Below are 24,444 nucleotides of genomic sequence, written 5' to 3' on the forward strand. Positions count from 1 at the left end.
TCTGGAGAGATACACGCACATTTTCAGTCAGAGCCTGACACTCTGCTGCGTTATGGGAAAATATTGCCCTATATGACATTTTGCTATTGAAATGAATTGCCACTCAATTGCTCCAAGTTACACATGCCACCAAAAAGAAGTTGCATTTATATCGTGCCTGTAACACAGTAAAACATCCTGCGATTGTTAATTGCGTTAATTGGCGAGAGAGGCCAAGAGATTTAGGGAAGAAGTATTAGAACTTAGGCCGAGGCAGCTGTCACTCCTTATACCCGGGTCACGGCTTTCCAGTGCCACTGTAAAAATGAGTGCTCGCCGCAGAGGAGGAAGTGTCGGGCAGTTCTCTTGAAAATGTTCCATCATTTAATTGTCCCTCTAAGCACTAACCCGAAGGCCACACTCTATGGGCGGGGTCTTCCCAAAAGGAAACAAAGTTCCCTAGCGAGCGCGTTTATCCGCGAGTTTCCCAGCACTCACAGTATTCTACTTGTGTTAAATAAGGGGCCTAAATGGGAAACGTGCAGCCGAGGCTGCATAAAGTCCCGTTGTTTACAACAGGGATCTCTGCTCGCCAGAGATGCCCGTTGTAGCGAGAGATCAGGATGCCATTTTTAAATCTCCGAGGCCCACAAAACACCCATGACCTCCCCCCAGCCTGAAAACAACATGAAAAGGGTCCCCCCCCCCCAATGCCCACAGTGGGCAACCCTCGCCCAATCGCATGTGCACATAAAATGCCATCTTGGCACCTTGGCAACCCAGGTGGCACTGCCAGGAAACCCAGGTAGTACCAGCAGTGCCAGGGCACCACCCTGCCCAAAGGACATGCAGCTGGAAGTCTCTGATCCCTTGGAGACCCCCACGAGTGCCGTTCCAGTTTGTGGGGACCAGTGCTGAGCGGCGCTTGCCCGAGGTCCCCGAAGCAAAAGGATTGGATCCCGAAGCCTCAGGTACCTCAGCAATATGCACATTAGAGTCAGGCTTACTGCCTCGCTCTAATATGCAGATTTGCCAAAAACTGATACCGCCCATCTCCTTCTCCAGCACCATACCGGGAACGGGATCTTCCTGCTTTCACCGGCGTCGTTGCGCCGCAGCGGGATGCTTTTGCGGCACCGCGTGGCTGGATGATCAAGCCCTATGTATTCTGAATGAGTCGGTTGGAGGAGTGGGTACTGAGTGGGTTAATGAATATAGATCAGCAGAAGTCATGGCAGGGGGACTGAATGCCCTGGAACCAGTTTTACGAAAGGTAGGCCTGTGCCCCATCTCTCAAGTAGACTTTGTCTTCTGAGACCGAGCCTTTAAAAGACTGTTGACTGTGCAATAGCAACTGCTTGGTGTGTTGTACTGTGCACCAGTGAGACGTGGGAACACTCCTTCTCCAGCACCACCTCCCTCCATCACTGCAGACCGCTCAGCCTGCGAGCTGCGCACCACGTTGGCAAACATTTCTCCACTGTACCATCCTCAACCCGCCAATTGCCATATAAATAAACCATTACAGACTTTCCTCCCTCATTCGATATGGACAAGCTGACCCCCTCACATACTTTCTGGCAACACATTCAAGACCTGCCTGTTTTTTTTCATCATACTCAGATTGAACCAGGTTTCATGAAGGCTGCGCTGTTGCACAACCTGAAGTCACCCTCATGTTTCACAAGGTTCATTTGCAAGAGGAATATGTATCTTTAAGCACAAGAGCTTAAGTGTTTGCCCAGTATAGTCTGTTTAAGGCTTCATAGTGCAGGGACCAATTCAACGGCAACAATAATGTTTTTTAGTGAGCATGTCAAGGTCTCCTCAGATTTAATGGGAACTTATCCATCCTAATAATGTGAAGTTCCAATCCACTAAGTACATTATTTTTCTTTGCTGCCAGTGAGAGGCATAAGCTGCATTTATATCACACTTACACCACTTTAGTGGCATCAGATGACAATCTTAACAATCAGTGCCAAACCCTATGTTAACTTGCCAGGTTTGCAATGGCCGACAGCCAGAAGTCTTATTTTAAAAAAAAAATGATTTGTCTGGGGATGAGTTTCAGGAAGAGGCTGTCTTCAATAAAGTATATTTGACCAAGCAGATCCCCCCACCTCCACCTCCCCCCCCCACCCCCGCCCCACCCCCCCCGACCCCATCCACTCACAATTACAAATGTCATAAATCAAGGTGAAAGATAGCACTGCGTGAATTCCATGGGATGTCCTTGTGACGAGGATTATTGTTGTTCTCTCTTCAAGAACAAGCAAAATTCTCAACCACTTCTTTCCGAAAGACCTTGAGCACCTGACGGTAGCTGAGCCAGCTTGGTGATTTTACTGGAGGTGACTCCTAATAAGCTGCCTCCAGGCCGGTCAACCAATGAAGGAGAGCAAGCAGGCTCCCAATGCTGCTGCTCCGTTGAGGAGGCCGGAACCCCAGAGGCTCCGCAGCTCCACCTGGAGGGCTGGACACTACTGAGGCAGGAAAGGAACCTTGGGGGTACCTCAAGATGGTAAGTACAGATTAAAATTCAGGATGGCCAAGGGCCTCCATTCTGACTGCCAGCCAATGGGATTTCCCCCCCAATGCCCACAGTGGGCAACCCTCGCCCAATCGCATGTGCACATAAAATGCCATCTTGGCACCTTGGCAACCCAGGTGGCACTGCCAGGAAACCCAGGTAGTACCAGCAGTGCCAGGGCACCACCCTGCCCAAAGGACATGCAGCTGGAAGTCTCTGATCCCCTTGGAGACCCCCACGAGTGCAGTTCCAGTTTGTGGGGACCAGTGCTGAGCGGCGCTTGCCCGAGGTCCCCGAAGCAAAAGGATTGGATCCCGAATCCTCAGGTACCTCAGCAATATGCACATTAGAGTCAGGCTTACTGCCTCGCTCTAATATGCAGATTTGCGGACCCATGTCAAAAAACCCGCATCGTGGGTGTGCTGCCAGCGAAGCGGAGGATCCCGCAGCAGATTTTTAAGACTTTAATCACCCCAGTACTTTATGGTTAAAATTTCCCCCTATTCACACTGTTTCCCTCTCAAAAGGAGGTGCCATTACATAAGGGTGGAGGATGGCATTCTAATGAGCGGACAGCTGACTCTGCTGAATTCGATGGGGTTTTACTATTGCAGCAGCTTGCTGCAGTGGTGTCAACCCTTGGGATTTTTTCCTTTTGACCGCACAGTAAGTTACAGCTTAGTGACCTACCGTGGGCGAATGCGATATTGCAAGCTCTTCTCAGCTGGGGTCTTGTGCTAGGCGTCGGGGATGTCTGTTTAGTTCAGATTCTATCAAAACTGAATTGACAGCATCGTATGTGCGATGTAACTCACACGCAGCTGGAACGAATTTGATTAAAACCAGACGCCACAAATTGCCAGTTCACTTCATATAATTGTTGAGATGTTTGCTTCTAAGAACAATGGTATATTAATTAAGTTGATGGATTCTTTCAGAACCCCATCCAGAACGTTATTTATTATGCACGTGCTTTGCAACACACTTTCCATCTTTTCGTAAATATGTAAATGAATAGGTCCTAATTAAAAAGCTGAGCAAGTTGGTTGCATGAATAATCCATCAGTTTAGACTTTGTAGGTCACCCATCTACAGTTGTCACATGATATGATAATTACATAAAACATTCATTTTGACTACTTTGCATAACTGGCTATCCTCAAACAGACAATTTTCTTAATGCATTGCCAAGTCTATACTCCAATTGAGAACATTGATGTACATTTCCTGAATTATAAAACGTTCATGTCCATCTTAGATTATAAAGTACGGGCTAACTTCAGTGTAATTGGCTCTACCATATGGTTCACACTTATGTCTTACTCGAGTTATCCTTCCTACTTCTCAAGGCTCACACAAAGTCCAAATTAAACAATAATATCCGTCCTCCCCCACACCCTCTCAGTACATATTGCAGTTAGCTTGTTGAGAACTCCAGCAGAGAGGCTAATAATAATTGTATTTATATTGCAACTCCACAGACTGCAGTCAATCAGAATAACTTGAACCCAGTACAATCTTGCAGGGTGTACACTGTGCATATTAAATTCAGACACCAGGCAGTTTGCACATCACTGACTTGACACCTGTGCTGGAGTGACCATAGGTTATTGGCAGTAGGCGGGAGGTTACAGTGAGATCAGCTTTGACCTTATTGAATGGTGGAGCAGGCATGAAGGGCTAAGTGGCCCACTTCTGCTCCTAATTCGTATGCATGTACAACTCTTTTTACCCAGAGAAATGTGCAGGAGATTCACACCAGGTACAAAGTACAGTCGAAACCTTGGCCATGTTTGACCAACTGTGGAGTCAAGAGTTATGGATTTAAAGAAATGAATTCATGACATGAATTGGTTACTCAGCAATTAGGGTTCTCAACCCTTCTGCATTTTATTGAGAGTCTACTAGAATCAAGTACCGGAGATTGCTCTCCAGAGAGCATCTCTGGAGATGTGGACCTTGCATGTGCAGTTCATGCACACTTATTGTTTTTTTTTAAATTTAGTGTACCCAATTATTTTTTTCCAATTAAGGGGCAATTTAACGTGGCCAATCCACCTACTCTGCACATCTTTGGGTTGTGGGGGTGAAACCCATGCAGACATGAGAAGAATGTGCAAACTCCCCACAGACAGTGACCCAGGGCCAGGATCGAACCCGGGTCCTCAGTGACGTAGGCAGCAGTGCTAACCACTGTGCCGCACTACGTATTGTGACCTGCATGTGTTGTTTAAACTGCCTTGTTGTTCTCCCCAACATTCAGAATGCACTGCCTCAGTTTAGGTTGCTATGAAAACACGGATGCCATTTGGGGAGGCGGTGGCATAGTGGTATTGTTACTGGACGATTAAACCAGATACCCAGAGAAATGCTCTGCGGACTCAGGTTCAAATCCCGCCACTGCAGACGGTGAAATTTGAATTCAATTAAAATCTGGATTAAAAGTCTAATGATGACCAGGGGCAAAATTCTCCCATATCGGCGCGATGTCCGCCGACTGGCGCCCAAAATGGCGCAAATCAGTCGGGCATCGCGCCGCCCCAAAGGTGCGGAATGCTCCGCATCTTTGGGGGCCGAGCCCTAACCTTGAGGGGCTAGGCCGGCGCTGGACGAATTTCCGCCCCGCCAGCTGGCGGAAAAGGCCTTTGGTGCCCTGCCAGCTGGCGCGGAAATGACATCTCCGGGTGGCGCATGCGCGGGAGCGTTAGCGGCCACTCACGGTATCCCCGCGCATGCGCAGTGGAGGGAGTCTCTTCCGCATCCGCCATGGTGGAGACCGTGGCGAAGGCGGAAGGGAAAGAGTGCCCCCATGGCACAGGCCCTCCCGCGGATCGGTGGGCCCCGATCGCGGGCCAGGCCACCGTGGGGGCACCCCCCGGGGCCAGACTGCCCCGCGGCCCCCCCCCAGGACCCCGGAGCCCGCCCGCGCCGCCTTGTCCCGCCGGTAAGGTAGGTGGTTTAATTTATGCCGGCAGGACAGGCATGTTAGCGGCGGGACTTCGGCCCATCTGGGCCGGAGAATCGCAGGTGGGGGCCCGCCAACCGGCGCGATTCCCGCTTCCGCCGAATATTCGGTGGTGGAGAATTCGGCAACCGGCGGGGTCGGGATTCACACCAGCCCCCTGACGATTCTCCGACCCGGCGGGGGGTCGGAGAATCTCGCCCCATGAAACCATTGTCGATTGTTGTAAAAACCCACTTGGTTCACTAATGCCCTTTAGGGAAAGAAATCTGCCGTCTTTACCTGGTCTGGCCGACATGTGACACCAGATCCATAGTAAAGTCATTGACTCTTAACTGCCCCCCTCAAGGGCGATTAGGGATGGGCAATAAATGTTGGCCTTGCCTGCGAAGCCCACATCCCATGAATAAATAAAAAACAAATCAGCTCTGGTGTCCTGGACCAGAGAATAATGAAGGAAGGGAGGGGTAGTTTAAGGGATTAGTTTTAACAGTATGATATGCGAATGAAACACAATATACATCATCACAGGAAATGATGCAATGTCACATGATCTTGCACTTTTATTGAACCTCATGGCAAGATGCAGCCACAGTAGGCGGTTTCTTATTGTTTTCCTTATCTCAGCAGACTTTGTGTGAACAAAGAACAATACAGCATAGGAACAGGCCCTTCGGCCCTCCAAGCCTCTGCCGATCACATGCCCTATCCAGACCAACCGCCTGTATCCTTCTATGCCCCGTCTGTTCATGTGCAGATCCAGGTAAGTCTTAAAGGTCGCTAAAGTATCTGCCTCAACCACCTTACTTGGTAGTGCATTCCAAGCCACCACCATCCTCTGTGTAAAAAAAACCTCCTCCACACAACTCCACTGAACCTTTCCTTCTCACCTCGAACTTGTGCGCCCTTGTAATTTTCAATTCCACCCTGGGAAAAAGCCTCCAACTGTTCACCCTATCTATATCCCTAATAATATTATAAACTTCTATCAGGTCGCCCCTCAGCCTCTGTCTTTCTAGGGAGAACAATCTGAGTTTATCCAATCTCTCCTCATAGCTAATACGCACCGTACCAGGCAGCATTCTGGTGAACCTTTTCTGTACTCTCTCCAAAGCCTCCAAGTCCTTCTGGTAGTGTGGTGGCCAGAATTGGACACAGTATTCCAAATGTGGCTAACCAATGTTCTATATAACTGCAACATAATTTTTGAGCTTTTATACCCTATACCCCGTCCTATGAAGGCAAGCATGCCACATGCTTTCTTTACCACCATTTCCACCTCTGCTGCCACTTTTAAGGATCTGTGGACCTGCATGCCCAGATCTCTCTGTGTCTCTATGCTCCTGTTGGTTCTGCCATTTATTTTATAGCTCCCACCTGAATTGGATCTACCAAAATGCATCACCTCGCATTTGTCCGGGTTAAATTCCATCTGCCATTTCTCCGCCCAATTTTGCAGCCTATCTATATCCTGTTGTATTCTCTGACAATCTTCATCACTATCCGAAATTCCTGCAATCTTAGTATCATCCGCAAACTTGCTAATCAGGCCCGCTACGTTTTCTTCCAAGTCATTTGTATATATTACAAACAGCAGAGGTCCCAGTACTGATCCCTGCGGAACACCACTAGTTACAGACCTCCATTCGGAAGCACAACAAGACCAAAACTATAAAGACAGTGTCACAAAGTGGGCAACTGGAATAATTAAAAATACAAACTGGGGTGTGAGGGAGAACAACAAACTGGGGAGAGATAAAGAAAAATACAAGCTTGGGTGAGAGAGAGAGAGAGAGAGGGAAACAAACACTGGGTGGAGGTTAGGAGATAGGGAAATACCAACTAGAGAGGGAGTGAGAGAAAAACACAAACTGGGGAGAGCCCTTGTGACCTGGTTACCATGAGGCCAGGGACCCAAGTCAAGTTCCAATGAAACCCGAGTGCCACTTTCACACCTGGCCAAAAATGAAAGGAGGAGTTGGTTTTGCCACGGGCAGACTTACAGATTCTTGGATTTATTGACCCAGAGATCCTGGACAGAGAGTGAGGAAGAGACTGCCAGAGAGAGAGAGATACAGCAGTTGCGGGAAACAGTCGGCTAAAAGGATGTTCTCTGTTAGCCACGAGACAGAACACTGGTGAGAGTTCATTCTCTCGTCAGAAAGATGGGACTGAGAGGGATTTAAGGACACTGAAAGATTCATCCTTGTGAGACCAAAGGACATCATTGCCAGAGTGGACTGAGCTGCTTGAAGTCAATTTGGGGATTCTCAGAAGATTGAGGGAAATGACTTTCCACAGACACAAATGACACATTACAGCTCAGCAGAATGAGGAGGTGAAATCCCACTGGAAGTGAGGAGTGACTTTGAACTGGTTCCCGGAATAACTACAATTCTGCAGAGAGTGCAAAGTAATGTATAAATGTGGTGGGAGGATTGCAGTTGTGTGAGGAAGTTAAGGGGCAATATCCTTTCTGTAATTTAGGACATTAGTTGCCTTCTATGTAATGTTTTGTTAACCAAAGAGAAAATGCTGAAAAATCTCAGCAGGTCTGGCAGCATCTGTAGGGAGAGAAAAGAGCTAACGTTTCAAGTCCAGATGACCCTTTGTCAAAGCTAACAGACAGAGAAAGTGGGAAATATTTATACTGTGGAGTGAGAATGAAAGATGAGTCATAGCCACAGAAACCCAGGGAAACGGGATACTAATAGCCACAGAAACCACGGGGAAAGAGTGCTAAAAACAGTCCCCAGAGAGAACAAAAGGTGTGAAAGGCCAAACAGCAGAGAAATTAACATCAGAGGGTAAACTGTGACAGATGTAGATGTGGGGGTAGGGGAAGGGGGAAGCAAAGGGGAGAAAGGGTAAGGAAAGGTGGATAAGATGGGGGGGGGGGTTAAATATATATAAAGAAAGACAAGAGAGAAGGAAATGGTAAAAGACAGTTAAAATGAAATGGGATGAAAACAAATGGGACGAGGTGGGGTAGAGCTAATCATCTGAAGTTGTTGTTTTGTCAATGTTGATTTTAGTTTGTTTGTTTGACAATTGGGCGAAATTCTCCGAAACGGCGTGATGTTTGCCGACTGGCGCCCAAAACGGCGCCAATCAGACGGGCATCGCGCCGCCCCAAAGGTGCGGAATGCTCCGCATCTTTGGGGGCCGAGCCCCAACATTGAGGGGCTAGGCCGGCGGCGGAGGAATTTCCGCCCCGCCAGCTGGCGGAAACAGCCTTTGTTGCCCCGCCAGCTGACGCGGAAATGACATGTCGGGGCGGCGCATGCGCGGGAGCATCAGCGGCCGCTGAAAGGTTCCCGCGCATGCGCAGTGGAGGGAGTCTCTTCCACCTCCGCCATGGTGGAGACCGTGGCGGAGGTGGAAGGGAAAGAGTGCCCCCACGGCACAGGCCCACCCGCGGATCAGTGGGCCCCGATCGCGGGCCAGGCCACCGTGGGGGCACCCCCCGGGGCCAGATCGCCCTGCGCCCCCCTCAGGACCCCGGAGCCCGCCCACGCCGCCTTGTCCCGCCGTTCAAAAGGTGGTTTAATCCACGCGGGCGGGACAGGCAATTTATCGGCGGGACTTTGGCCCATCCGGGCCGGAGAATCCAGCGGGGGGGCCCGCCAACTGGCGTGGCCCGATTCCCGCCCTCGCCGAATATCCGGTACCGGAGACTTCGGCAACCGGCGGGGGCGGGATTCACGGCAGCCCCCGGCGATTCTCCAATCCGGCGGGGGGTCGGAGAATGACGCCCATGGTCTTTTGAAATCTTATCGTGTGGCCTTTCGAGTTGGTCACTTGGAATTCAAATCCATTTTTAAAGTTATCAATCTGTAACATGATAATTGTCACTGGATTAAACATCACACGAGTGGTGTCAGGTGATATATGAAATATGATCAAATGTCACATGATCAAATCTTCAGGAATACATTAAACCGGATCTGGTAAACCTGTACAATAGGTCCGGCTGGCTGCATATTGGAAATTTGGCAATTTGCAGAGATCTTTGGCGCAAGGGGAAGCGGTTTTAAAAAATGTCAGGAGAGCAGAGTGGAATATTTACAGAAATCTTGCACTGCCAATACCAGTCCCATTATCAACCCTTCCACTACACAGACATAAATAATAGTTTCATTACAGTGGTGTAGTGGTATTGTCACTGGTGTAGTAATGCAGAGACCCACGTTAATGCTCTGGGGACCTAGGTTCAAATCCAGCTGCCGGTGGAATTTGAATGCAATAAAGAAATCTGAAATTAAAAGGCTAATTCAATCATTGTCGATTGTTGTAAAAGCTCATCTGGTTCACTAATGCCCTTTAGTGAAGGAAACCTGGCGTCTTTACGCGGACTTCGGACCCACAGCAATGTGGCTGACTCTTAGCTGCCCTCGGAAATGACCCAGCAAGACACTCAGTTCAAGTGCAATTAAGGATGGGCAACAAATGCTGGCCTTGCTCACATCCCATGAAAGAATAAAGAAAAAAAAGTTGTTCTGGACTCTTTGGGCCAAACTACTGGTTAAAGTCAGGGTCCATGTTTAACCGCTGGTTAAAATCAGAGTATTTGGTCAAGTATTGTTCAGTTTTCAGCTGATGTATTGTACTGCTGAAATGAATCCTAATATGGTGGGAACTCACTTAGCGGCAGCTCAATTACTGGGAATTCTTTTTTCCTTGCTACACAGCCGAGCAACAGTTATCTCCTTCAAGCTGATGAAAAGTGCATTCACAACCCCACAAAGATTAATGAAAAGTAAATGACTGCAAATGCTGCAATTAAAAAGGGGGCAGGTTTTAGATCCACAGAAGGGCAGTCTCTCTCTTACTGTTGTGGAGAGAGTAATCAACAACACAGTTTCATAATTGCACAAAGGAGGATATGATTTGTGGTGGGATCAAAAAAACAAGGATGAGGATGGAAAAATCCAAAAAGGTAACCAGCATAGAAAAGAAGTATTAGTTAAATGATTGGTGGGCGATATAATTAATTATGTCAAGTTAGGTCATAGAAACAATGATTGAAGAAGAGAAAGACATCAATGAAACCAAGGAGATGTGAATGGTTAAGGCTGACGAGGCTAAGAAATCTGAGAGACCTGGGGGCGGGATTCTCCCCTACCTGGCGGGGCGGGATGTCCCAGCGCCAAAGAATTGCGTGAACCACTCCGGCATCGGGCTGCCCCAAAGGTGCGGAATCCTCCGGACCTTCAGGGGAGAGGCCGGCCCCGGAGTGGTTTGCGCCGCGCCGTCCGGCGGGAAAAGGGCTTGGCGCCATGCCAACCGGCGCAGAACGGCCTCCGCCGGCCAGTGCGAGTTGGCGCATGCACGTGAGTGTTAGCGTGTGCTGGCATAATCCCTGCAGGGGGGATCTTCTCCACGTCGGCCATCGCAGAGGACCACAGCAGCCGACGCGGAGGAATAGAGTGCCCCCACAGCACAGGCCCGCCCGCGGGTTGGTGGGCCCCGATTGCGGGCCAGGCCACCGTGGGGGCACCGCCCGGGGCCAGATCCCCCCCACGCCCCCCCCAAGGACGCCCGCGCCACCAGGTCCCGCCAGTAAGTACCTACTCTAATTTACACCAACGGGACCGGCCGAAAAACGGGCGGCCACTCGGCCCATCGCGGGCCGGAGAATCGCCGGGGGGGCGCCGCCAGCGGCTGCTGACGGGCATGGCGCGATTCCCACCACCGCCAAAACCCCAGCGCCGGAGAATTCGGCAGCCGGCGGGGGCGGGATTCACGCCGCCCCCGGCGATTCTCCGACCCGGCGGGGGGTCGGAGAATCCCGCCCGAATGAAAATATGGAAGGTTTGGTGATTAACTTGAACATTTATTGACATTTAAGTAGAAGATGCTGGCATTGTGCAGTGGGACCACCATCTCCAAAAGGGTATAGAACTGTTGAACTGGAAGGAGGGAGGAGTAAGAGAGTGAAAAGGTTGAGGAAGATTTGTCACAAAGTTCTCCACAGTCAGTGAAGTACCCTTGAAGCATAGTCATTGTTGTAATACAAGAAATGTGGCAGCCTATTTGTACACGGGAAGGTAATATCCTCTTTCATTGGGCAGAGGAGGAGGTAGGTCTGTGCCTCAGTTCTATCCCCAAGTCTTCCAGGATGCTTGTTAAGCTCCGATAGTAACTCTATAATAAGGGCTAGGAAGCGAGTCTTGACTTCTTCGACTCCCAAATGTGTGTTCAGTATCACTTCTCCAACAACAAAACAGTGCCATCTGTATCCCCTTTATATATTTGTCCAGTCTATTCAACAATATGTACAATCTATTAAACTATTAAAACTCAAATTGCAATTTAAGTACTAGGGAATATGAACTCTTTCCTAATAATGTCAAATCACAAATGAGAAAGAATGGAAAGATTGAACCTTGAAAAAAGTCAGAGGCGTTTTAAACATGCCTATTCCTGAGGAGTCTGACACGCCATGCTTTGAGCTCTGCAGTGTGGGCAACGGTTCTAAAAAGAATCATTTTACAGATAGTAGATGCAGATAGCAAGCTGCTACACACAGCAATAAGATAGGCAAAGCTCCCACCCCTCGCTGTCCTTTGATAGAAGCTCTCCCCCATCTAAAGTATCAATCAATTTTCTCTCCTCCTGACCTTTCCCAACAAACCATGACATTAACAACTCCACCTCTACCTCATCATAGTCCCTGTTGTGAGGGAAATACAGGGAATAGCTAATATTACTTCAGTCAATATTCAGACCAGAGGACTGCAGGTTGCCTTGGTGAAAGTTCCCGAGGCTTCAGTAGAACAGAATAAGGGGCTAAAGTTACATCAGTCAGAATGGGAATAGGAGAGGGTGTAAGCTGTAGACCAGAGGGAACATACGTTCCCAGTTGCTGGCGGAACAGCCATGTTTGGCTAAGTGGTTCCCTCATTTCTGACCCCAGTTTTGGGTAGTCCCTAGTCGCTTTACTATGCTCTCATTTTCATTTGGTCAACCATTGCCCTCGTTACCTGCAGGCTCTTGGGTTTCTTTATTATTGCTCTCTGTTATTTGTAACCTCAATAAGCAGTCATTCCACTGCTGCCTCCTCTGTGTTTGGCTGTTTTTACCGATTCCCTTTTGTGTCACATTTATCTGATCCTATTAATATACTCGGTCTGTTAGAGAAACTTCAGACATCACCTGTTTGTTCTTTCCAAAGATACTGATTCCTGCCTTGTGTATCCCGGAAGTAATCAATTATGTTAATTGCTTTGCACTGGTTTTCATTTGCACTCTTAACATATTCCTGCACCATATAGGGAGCATCAGAAACCTGCATTATCCTCCTGAAAATGGATGTTTCCCTCCATTACACAACACGTATCAAGGCCAAGAAATGGCTATTTGAGCCACTGAAGAAGTCTCTCTGTCTTATATTTTCATCCTCCCCATCACTCCTGTCCAGCTTGGAAGATTATTCCAGACATTTGTGTGAACAAGTTGTTTTTTTGGATGCCCTGCTTTAAATTTACCCTTGATTGGTTTAGTTACTTCCCCATATCCTACTATCCAGTTCATTTCTGAGTAATATTGAGGATTCAACTCATCCGAGTCATTTTCTGATGCTCCATATTTTGATGAGTTTCCATTTAATCGTCTCCCTTCTACATAGTAAAGATGATTTTACTAACCTTACCCTTGCAAGTGTTTCTCTGCACCTTCTTCAGTGAATGCACAGTCATGTTGTAGCTCAGTGATCCAAAGATCATCATTTTTACAGGCTCCGCAAAACTGCGGTAGGAGCTCTCTATGTAAGAGCTCACTATGGATATCAAGATTTCATTAGCTTTTTAATTGTCACATTATAATATTGTCAAATCTATAGACAATGCCAACAATACACTGAGGAGCACTGTCCAATTCTATTTCATGCTACTTGTAGTTACAGCGCAAGAAATAAGAGCAGGGCCAAGCCATTCAGCACCTCGACCCCTCTCCGCCATTCAGTGAGATCATGGCTGATCTTCTACTTCAACACCATTTTCCTGCACAATCCCCTTGATGTTTTTAATATGTAGAAATCTATCGATCTCCGTCTTGAACATCCTCAATGACTGAACCTCCATAGCCCTCTGGGGCAGAGAATTTCAAAGCTACACCACCTTCTTAGTAAAGGAATTCCTCCTCATCTCAGTCCTAAATGGATTGCCCCTTATTCAGAGACACTTTGCTAATTCTAGACCTCACGCGCACCCCCCCACCCCCCCTACAGCCAACAAGGGTAACACCCTTCCTGCATCTATCCAATTGAGCCCTGTGAGAATTTTCTATGTTTGAATAAGATTACCTCTTATGCCGCACACCCTGAGTAGCATATGCAGATTTTGTGGGATCTTTGCCTCCTGGCATTGCAGTAAATTGCCAGTAGGGTGCCCAATATTTTTCTCTTACACAATCCAGAAGATACCTCTTCATTCACCTGAGGAAGGAGCAGCGCTCCGAAAGCTAGTGACATCGAAACAAACCTGTTGGACTTTAACCTGGTGTTGTAAGACTTCTTACTGTGCACAATCCAGAAGGGCAATGGTCTCAGCCACCAGCAATCAGTCAGATAATGACCGACATCAGCTCATTGGCATGACATGTTATCTGTTATCTGCCAGCCAATCTGCAGAAGTGACTGAAACCTTACTTCAATAAAAACAATCTGCAACGATAGTGTCTGTTTTCCTCTCACAGCGTACTGTTCAAAAATGTGTTTGAATCCAGGCCAGTTATGTCAGCATTGCGGGACTTCATTCAGTACACCTTGCAGTTAAACGCCTCCCCATCTTGAATTCCTTTAGTTTCCGATGGCTTTCAGCTTGCTCAGCAGTTTCAATTACTGACACTGATAAAGCAGATCAGAAGTAACGTTATTAATTACATTGCCCCTGTACTTCTGGCATAAAGAATTAAGAAAACAAATGTAAATCCTTTCTGTCCAATTCTCCAATTCATCTATTTTTATTATTTCAACTTCACTTCAAATCTATTTCTACATTAGATGTGATATTGTGCACACATTAAAATTTAAGCTCCTCATTTGGGCAGCATGGTAGCACATGTGGCTAGCACTGTGGCTTCACAGCGCCAGGGTCCCAGGTTCAATTCTCTGCTGGATCACTGTCTGTGCAGAGTCTGCACGTTCTCCTTGTGTCTGCGTGGGTTTCCTCCGGGTGCTCCGGTTTCCTCCCACAGTCCAAAGACGTGCAGGTTAGGTGGATTGGCCATGCTAAATTGCCCTCAGTGTCCAAAAAGGTTAAGAAGGGTTATTGGGTTATGGGGATAGGGTGGAAGTGAGGGCTTAAGTGGGTCGGTGCAGACTCGATGGGCCGAATGGCTTCCTTCTGCACTGTATGTTCTATGTAGCCATTTCTTTTGACCCATCTGAAGAGGTAGGAACTGTGAAAAAAATTAATTGGTTTCTAATTGGCTGAAATTTACTTGAAATTTACTCAGTTAGTTGGGACTTAGTGGGCTAAGGATTGATATAGGCCTCACAAGACCAGCATCTGAATGGTTTTCTTTTGTCTATCCTCTCAAAGATGCAATCTCCTTGTGGTTTCAAAGGTATTTTGCAGATATGACACTTCCATGTGTAAGAAGGTCTTGTGACTCAGTGGGTACCATCTTGATTAGAAGCTCCGTGTTCAAGTCCCACTCCAGCACCTTATAGCCACAGATGGGGCATTAATGACGTGGCCAAGCAGGCTGATTACCTACTTGTAAATCCCACCAATAGGACTGACGGCAGGCGGCAAGGATAGGAGAGTTGTCTGGTCAGCCAGATGCAGGAGACAAGCCACTGCAGCACTTTACCAAGCATCATGGCCCAATCCAATGGAAGTCCATGATCGCCAATGCCCTATTGGAGGAGGACCCTTTATGTATTGGCCTCGATAGTTAATGTCAGTATGATATTCAACGCTCTGGGCATTAGAATTGAGCTTTGGTCCTGTCCTCACCTGGTATGGTTGTATCACAGCTTGGTATGGATCCTGCTCTGCCCAAGGCCGCAGGAAACTACAAAATGTAGCCCAGTCCATCACGCAAACCAGCCTTCCATCCATTGACTCTGTCTACAATTCCCGCTGCCTCGGAAAGGCAGCCAGCATAATTAAGGACCCCACGCACCCCGGACATACTCCCTTCCATCTTCTTCCGTCAGGAAAAAGATACAAAAGTTTGAGGTCACGTACCAACCGACTCAAGAACAGCTTCTTCCCTGCTGTCATCAGACTTTTGAATGCACCTACCTCGTATGAAGTTGATTTTTCACTACACCCTAGCTATGACTGTAACATTACATTCTGTAGTTTCTCCTTCCTGCCCTATTTACGGTATGCGTTGTCTGCATAGCATGCAAGCAAAAATACTTTTCATTGTATACTAATACATGTGACAATAATAAATCAATCAAATCAAATCACCTGGCCTCCATACTTCATACTGGACGACAGTGCCCTCACTGCAGCTGACTCTGCTGTGATTGGCAAAATTAGCTCCGACTTCCCTGTTCTGTACATCTCAAACAAACTCTAGATAGAGTTGCGGCACCGTTGAGGGAGCATTTGTGAAGTCTGAAAGCATCCAAGCACCTAACAGAATCTCTGCATGGGCCTGAGCAAAAACCGGCTGACAGACTGGGGCACAAGGGGACGTTACATCCATTGGGCTCCACAGAATTAAACATTTCTGGGTTTAAACGATTGAAAGATTATGACTTGAAATTGAGCTGAGAGAAACTGGACCTGCTTTACCACTTAACAAGTTAACCTTGCAGCAGATTTCCCATATCATTTAAGTAAAGGTCTGCAATCACGCACCCCTCTTCCCCGCTTCCCCACGCTGCTAGCTATCAGTAAATTGATCTGACATCTTTCAATGACCCAGCATTGCTAATAATAGCTGCATAATAGAAATTCACCCCATTAATTTAAACTGTCAGATAAAACCGTAGGTCCTGTTGCTGGTGCCCTTGCCACAGGATGGAGACTGTTGCATAGTCAACTCCAAGCGAACACAGAGACCTGGGTTCAATGAGGATATATTTTCCGAGCAGTGGAATTGTTTGTGGAATGGTCAAAATGAGGGTGAGGAAATTGGACAGAGGCCTGTATCTGGTCTCCTGCCTGGACTGCGCAGAGCTTGATTTTACAACCAGCCTTCACACAGATATTATTGTACTGAACGAGGTTGCATGGATCCCCCAATTCTATCACATGGAAAGTACCGGGTCCTGATTCCACTCACTTGATCTGTTAACTTGGACGGCCTGACAGGTGGATTTTTAGAAGTGTCATTTGTCCTTTGGATGTTTTTTCCTGGATTGCTGGTTGACTGGATTAAAAAAAAATTCAACAAGATTTCTGTTGCTGACAAAAATCACTTTGAGGTGTACCCATTTATGTATTCGGAAGGGCCAGGAGAAACAGCGGGAGATCGACACCACCAGAGGTGTATGGCTCATCTGCTCTTATCCACACACCCATTTGTACAAAGGTAGTCACATTGACCTGGAAATGTCTTAGGTCAAAGGTCTTCACAGGCACCACTCTGCACCAGCATGACAGAAAATAATGTCTGGTCAACACCCGCAGCCTCCATGTTCGTCAAAACCCAGGAATTTGATTTCTCAGGCCTATTCCGATTGACGTGTTTTTCAGTAGGTAACTGGGTGATGCCCTGGGAAAACCCTTTGAAAAAATGAAATGAAAAATGAAAATCGCTTATTGTCACGAGTAGGCTTCAAATGAAGTTACTGTGAAAAGCCCCTAGTCACCACATTCCGGCGCCTGTTCGGGGAGGCTGGTACGGGAATCGAACCGAGCTGCTGGCCTGCCGTGGTCTGCTTTAAAAGCCAGTGATTTAGCCCAGTGTGCTAAACCAGCCCCTTTCATCGCCTTTCTGTCACCAGAATGGGGCCACAGATGATGCTGAGCAGTGGTAGAAAGGATTAGAATCATAGCACCTTGCTGCACAGGTGGTGGCCATTCAGCCTGCCATGTCTGTGTCGGCTCTTTGTCCAATTTAGCTTTTCCCCATAACCCTGCGCTGATCTGGATTCCCAAGATTACACCTCTATCTGGGCTACCCGGTCTTGTGAAAATGAAAACATTGCAGGATCTCTCTACCCACTGAGCAACCATGTTGGTGCAACCCCTGTGGGGGACCTCTGGTGGGAGCAAAGACTTAACTAAAACACTTTTTGTGTGAATGCCATGAGAATCATAGAATGTCTACAGTGCAGGAGGAGGGCATTTGACCAATCAAGTCTGCACCGACCCTCTGAAAGAGCACCCTATCTAGGCACATGCCCCAACCTATCCTGTAACCCAGTAACCCCACCTAACCTTTTGGACACTAAAGGACAATTTAGCATAGCCAATCCACCTAACCTGTACATCTTTGGACTGTGGGAGGAAACCGGAGCACCCGGCGGAAACCCATCTAGTATGGGGAGAACATACTGGGCAGGATTCTCTCAGCCCTGGCTGGGGACTCATTTCCCACGCGACGGCCCCTGTAGCCCTGCGCCATGTTGCGTCGGGGCCGGCGTGTTGAAGGAGGCCACTGCACACGTGCGCGTTGGCGCCAGCTCCACTGGCGTGTGCGCGGATCCCGCGGCGCCCAGTTCGCGCCGGGATCGGCAGCTGGAGCGACGTGAACCGCTCCAGTGCCGTGCTGGCCCCCTACAGGGGCCAGAATTAGTCCTGGGATTCACGCCGTCATAAAGCACAAAAGTCCTGCCCACTATCTCCACACAGAGAGTGACCCAAGATGGGAATTGAACCTGGGTCCCTGGCGCCGTGAGGCAGCAGTGCTAACCACTGTGCCACCTTGCCGCCCCAGTTGGAGAGTTTTAACAGGAGCACGATTATACCTCTTCCAACGTAGGAAGCAGAGCTGATCAATTCTGAGAATGAATGCAAATTGTTGGAGCACAGATGCTCTAAAGTCAATCTCAGACATTAATGCAATGAAATAACATTGCAGAGAGCTTTGTGGGTAGGGGAGGCTGTGTGGAGAACACTGAGGTCGAAAAATGCTGAAAGAATCAAACCAGATGATATTTTAATCAAATTTTATCCCGTCAAAGTCTGTTTTCAAATCTCACTGCAGTTGTCTGAAACAAAAGGAATGATTTTAACCATGCATGTGAATGGGTTTTGAATGGGTTTAACCTAGGCCCTTAGCTTTGGGTCAGGTTGTGGGGTGGGGGGGGGGGGGAAGATCAAATGCCTGAATCCCAAACCAAAACTGCCTAAGTTCAGGTTTTAATAGTGTTTAGATACAGGAAGTGAGTAACCAACCTGCTCTTTGGGACACGGCGGGGGCGGGATTCACGCCAGCCTCCGGCGATTCTCCGACCCGGCGGGGGGTCGGAGAATCCCGCCCCAGAAGTTAAGAACAAGTCTGTTGATTGGTGGATCTAATCAATGCAGAATGAGCTGAGCAGGTCCTGCAAACATTTGTCGTTTTTGGTGACGATCATACCTGTGGAGCTTGGGAAGATTGTGACCGGCTGTTGGCTGAGGGATCAGCCTCGCTGCTAGAAGGATCGGAGCTGAAATTCTTTGTGATGAGGACAGAGTTTGAAGGCCTTTGTGATTATGTGTGATCACCGAAATCAGAGTGGGCTGTTGAATCAAGTGGTGAGAACAGTCTTAGCTGTGCCAGCCATTTAATGTGTAAGCTATAGTTGCGCCGTAACTTCCGAACTCCAGGGTGTCATATCTGGGGGATACCCAAGTTGTTCCCAGGTAAGGATTGCACAGCAATTTTCTGGGAAGTGCAACCTTCCTGTAGACAATTGCCCTGCACTATGGACCATCTGAAAATTTTGATTTAAATTGCAAACCTCGAATTGTGCTGACTGTCTTACGGCAATAGTTAGAATTAAAATCACTCCTAGCTCCTGAGTAACTACAGTACAGACCCACACTGGCCTCCAGCCATATTCTCCCGCAGTGCCGACATTGAAAACGCCAATGGGGGCTTGGGAGAATTCACCCAACATCTTAACAGATTCTTCTCAAATGAGACAACATGAACAGCAGTTTGTCGTTGAAGTATTGAAAATGCTGGCTTGCCATTGCTTTCAGTTTATTCTGAATCATTTTCAGTTCTTTGGAATTCTCTCAGGTTTTTTCGCAACAACTTCTCTTCCCTATGAATTTGGTTTATTTGAATTCAGCAGCTTTGTTCACCACAGTTGCCATGGCCTCATGATTCTTGGGCTTTTAATGCTTTCCGAATAAGTCGTTATTGATTCATATCTTTGAACTTTTTCAGGCTCTTTAATGTTAATCTCACTGGTCCCGGAATTGAATTTCCCCCCACCCCACCCCACCCCCAGGATCCCTCATTTAACCTTCTGGTATTTGCGGCTCAGAAATGTTTGGGATTGATAATCCTCCTTACCAATGGGGCTCAGATTGGATAGTGCTGCTTTGGTTTTCTACATTTTTCTTTGAAAAGCTACAGCATGTGTCCTTGCTTGTTGATGTGTAAATGGACTGGCTGCTCTGCACTGGCCTACCCAGACCAGGAGTACATCGGGTTTGATCCTGAGTACACGCTGAGTTAGCACGTGCTTCGACCTGCCTTCGCATCACTGGGTTGGAGATTGGAATACGTACCCAGGGCTTCCAAACTTGAGCACTATTCGTTGATCCCTGCTGGTCTCCTTTGTTTAACAGGTGAATGTCCATTTCCCGAATTAGGCAGCGGAAGACATCCTGATGATTCACACCCATTTTATTGTGATACCTGGGGCGAGATTCTCTGACCCCCCCGCCGGGTCGGAGAATCGCCGGGGGCTGGCGTGAATCCCGCCCCCGCCGGTTGCCGAATTCTCCGGCACCGGAGATTCGGCGGGGTTGGGAATCGCGCCACGCCGGTTGGCGACCCTCCCCCGGCGATTCTCCGGCCCGCGATGGGCCGAAGTCCCGCTGCTGGAATGCCTGTCCCGCCGGCGTAGATTAAACCACCTACCTTACCGGCGGGACAAGGCGGCGCGGGCGGGCTCCGGGGTCCTGGGGGGGGGGGGGGGCGCAGAGCGATCTGGCCCCGGGGGGGTGCCCCCACGGTGGCCTGGCCCTCGATCGGGGCCCACCGATCCGCGGGCAGGCCTGTGCCGTGGGGGCACTCTTTTCCTTCCGCCTTCACCACGGTGTCCACTATGGTGGAGGCGGAAGAGACCCCCTCCACTGCGCATGCGCGGGGATGCTGTGAGCGGCCGCTAACGCTCCCGCGCATGCGCCGCCCGGAGATGTAATTTCCGCGCCAGCTGGCGGGGCAACAAAGGCCTTTTCCGCCAGCTGGTGGGGCGGAAATTAGTCCGGTGCGGGCCTAGCCCCTTAAGGTTGGGGCTCGGCCCCCCAAGATGCGGAGGATTCCGCACCTTTGGGGCGGCGCGATGCCCGACTGATTTGCGCCGTTTTGGGCGCCGGTCGGCGGACATCGCGCCAATACCGGAGAATTTTGCCCCAGGAGTACATTGGGTTTGATCCTGAGTACACGCTGAGTTAGCACGTGCTTCCACCTACCTTCGCATCACTGGGTTGGAGATTGGAATACATACCCAGGGCTTCCAAACTTTAGCACTATTCGTTGATCCCTGCTGGTCTCCTTTGTTTAACAGGTGAATGTCCATTTACCGAATTAGGTAGCAGAAGACATTCTGATGATTCACACCCATTTTATTGTGATACCAGAGCTCGGTACGGACACTGGTTTCCAGTCTTCCCTTCTGGACCCTCTCCCTGTCCGGAAGCCCACCCCAAATGAGGAAAAACCCAACTCTTAAGTACAGGCTTCAATGAGCATCACCGTCTCTCAACTCACTCTGAAATAAGACCTGGTTCAGTCTTAAAGGGACCTGTGTTTTTAACATTGGCATCCTTAATGCGCTTGCCCACTTGAGGAGGGACCTGTATTTGACTGAGGTGTCCCGCATTTGAAAAGCTCTCCGACACTAATTGTCTTTGGTTTGCAACAAAAGGGATTATTTGAGTGAGGTGAGGCTGGGCAGTGCTGTCCACATGCGTTGTAGCCAAGACATTGTTTTCAAGACAAGAGAAGCACAGGAGAGAAAGAAAGTCGAGGGAAAAAGCTGCAGGCAAGAAAAGATCAGTCATGTTCTTAAAGTGTAGTTGTTGGCGGTGATGGACTGCATGAGCACTGGTGACCGACTCAGTTGGCAAGCTGACACGTGGAGCATGGTTCCGATTGAGTGATGAACCAGTGGTGGACTCAGGTCACAGGTGAATGCTGCTGTAAATGTTGCAGCATGTACAGGGGTCATGTAGCAAACAAGCCCAGGATCAAACTACAGACAGGACATTACAGCCGGGGTTGGCTTGTCTGCCATTCAACTTGCACCCACATTAAGATAGGACAACGCCTTGTCCCAGTAGACATAATACTCTTTGCATAAACCGACCCACAAGGCCTAAAAATCTTAATATCTTTTTGTAGTATCCTGTCAGACAGGTGACCACCAGGTAGATAGTGGATAGGACAGCCTGAGAGGGTGGGTGGACGCAGATTTAATCATGTCTTCCATAAGGGAGATGGAACCAGCTAATTTGTTCTTACAGAGAGCTGATTCTCTTCTTTGATTCTACGAGAGGGAATGATGAGACAAACACGAGTAGTGCTGAAAGAAAGCAGCCTTGGCGATGGATCAGAAATGGGGAGAAGCAGTTCAACTCGGGCTTCCTGACTGCACCATGCCTCTGGGCTAAGCCAGAGGTCATCCATCTGAATTAATTCAAGAAACTATTTAAAATCTACACACAACTTTCAGTCAACCATCCTATTATGTCCTTAGTGGTCCAAAATTTGTTGGGTCGTTCCCGTTTCATGCTTTGGGGCACCTTACTCTGTTAAAGGTACTATATAAATGCAAGTTGTTTTTGTAGCTGAGGGGAGCTGGAAAATGGCTGTAAAATTCGAAACTCGCAGCATGTCACAAGGTTAATGATCATGCCCGTATTCAAATCTTACTAGTTGATAGCTTCCATCAGCGTTCAGTTGTTACCGGCTCCAGAGACTGACGGAGCAAAATTTCCAATTCCATTCCCGAGCCCGTCGTTTCAGGTGTGGTGCGGGGAGCGCACTTTGCTCTATTTTGTACTTACACTTGGAGCTCCAGCATGATCCGTTTGTCTTCCTCCACGTGTATCCCCCAAATGCAGTCCTGACCCTTGTCGTAGGCTTCCGGCCAATTGGGAGACAGTACAACTCCGGCAGAGTCTGTAATCTCCCCACTGCAGACAGCTATGATTTAGAAAAAAAAAACAAGCAGCTGTAAAACAAACCCGCTGAGGTGCTATAGACACTTGCTTCACGGTTCGGGATCATCAAGCCGCTCTTTAACTATTTGCTGGCATTTCCAAAATTACTTGCATCTCCTCGCCGTCATTTTTTGAAGTGGTTTCCTGAACGGAAACCTGGAATTTAAAAAAAATGGATTTAGAATACCCAGTTATAATTTTTTTCCAATTAAGGGGCAATTTAGCGTGGCCAATCCACCTATCCTGCATTCTTTATGTTGTGGGGGCGAGACCCACGCAGACACGGGGCGAATGTGCAACCTCCACATGGACAGTGATCTGGGTGCGGGGTCGGACTCGGGTCGTCGGCGTGGTGAGGCAGCAGTGCTAACCACTGCACCACCATACCGCCCTGGAAACTCTTAACCATCACTTTTGTATTTGCCCTTGTTTTTGTTCCCCTTTAACTGTTTTCTCCTGTCTGTAATCAAATGTAAAACTTGATCACCTTTTACAATGATAGCCTGTGCTAAGGTTAACAGTAACTAGAAATGGTTATGCAAGATCATTTTAGCGATTGCCAGTCAAATTGCTGGTCACATAGAATAGTCAGGTGCCAATGCACAACAATGTCATGAAGTTCTGATGTGAGGTCTTGGGAGATGGAATGCACGTTGTGGAGATAAGTCCTGAGTGGGACCCCACAGGGCCATCTCACTTGTTCTCCAGTTTTGCTTTCACAGAATACATTCTGCTAACTTACCTTCATGCCACTATCAGCACTTTCTTTGGTCTTTAACACTGCCATTAACACTTCCTTTGCCTTGTGTCTCAAACATCTTTTTCCAATCTCCAGCTCACACCTGCCCCTGACGTTCTACTTTGCTCCACCCCTCTTAAACTGTATAAAATCCATCACATTTCTCCCATAGACCATACGACATCGGAACAGAAGTAGGCCATTCAAACCTGCTCCACCATTCAATAGGATCATGGCTGATCCGACATTCCTCACGTCCACTTTCCTGCCCTTTCCCTGTAACCCTTGATTCCATTGCTGATCAAGAATATAAGACCATATAACCCCTGAAGAAGAGTTATACAGGCTTGAAATATTAACTCTGCGTTGCTCTCCACAGATGCTGCCTGACCTGCTGAGGTGTTTTCCAAACTTTTCTGTTTTGTATTCCCAAGTGGGGGAACTTGACCTCGGCACTTAGGACCATCTCTAAGAAGCCAGTCAAAGGGCAACAGAACCCTTGGGAGCATTATCCCTCATTCAGTTTCCACATGGGGATCTTGTGGGTGGAGAGGGATCAATTGGATGGCAAGGGAGAGAACTAGAAGATAATTCAGAGATGGTGCAGTTTAACAATTGAACTGAATGCTGGGCCTGGGATTCTGGCTCCACTTTCCTGACTTTTCAGATCTCTGGGAAGTTACCGTGGGGAGGGTCTGTGAAGAGATCAGGCACTGAGGACATGAAAAATGCAAGGAAATTCACTGGACAGATGGATAGGGTCTGTCACATCTAGTGACTGACTTCAAAGAAGCATAGGCAAAATTTGGGAAACTACCCGATTCCCAATGCACACGGGCTTCTCGCATAGCCTGTTTTTGAATTCTTCTCACACACACATGCTTTCTCTCTCTTTACTGGCAAAAATGTAACCGAGGGAACTGAAAGG

General features: G+C 48.2%; 1 protein-coding gene across 4 annotated transcripts in view; it reads right to left on the bottom strand.

Annotated features, from left to right (window-relative positions):
• sez6b (seizure related 6 homolog b) overlaps nucleotides 1-24,444 on the bottom strand; it is a 1,259,716-nt gene that overhangs the window by 172,750 nt on the left and 1,062,522 nt on the right. For all 4 annotated transcript variants that reach the window (XM_072469583.1, XM_072469584.1, XM_072469582.1 and 1 more), the window contains exon 9: nucleotides 22,622-22,760. In XM_072469583.1, coding sequence (XP_072325684.1) covers nucleotides 22,622-22,760 — 139 coding nt within the window. The remainder of the gene's footprint in view (nucleotides 1-22,621; nucleotides 22,761-24,444) is intronic.

This window comes from Scyliorhinus torazame, chromosome 12, assembly GCF_047496885.1.
Source record: "Scyliorhinus torazame isolate Kashiwa2021f chromosome 12, sScyTor2.1, whole genome shotgun sequence".
In the NCBI taxonomy this organism is placed as follows: domain Eukaryota; kingdom Metazoa; phylum Chordata; class Chondrichthyes; order Carcharhiniformes; family Scyliorhinidae; genus Scyliorhinus; species Scyliorhinus torazame.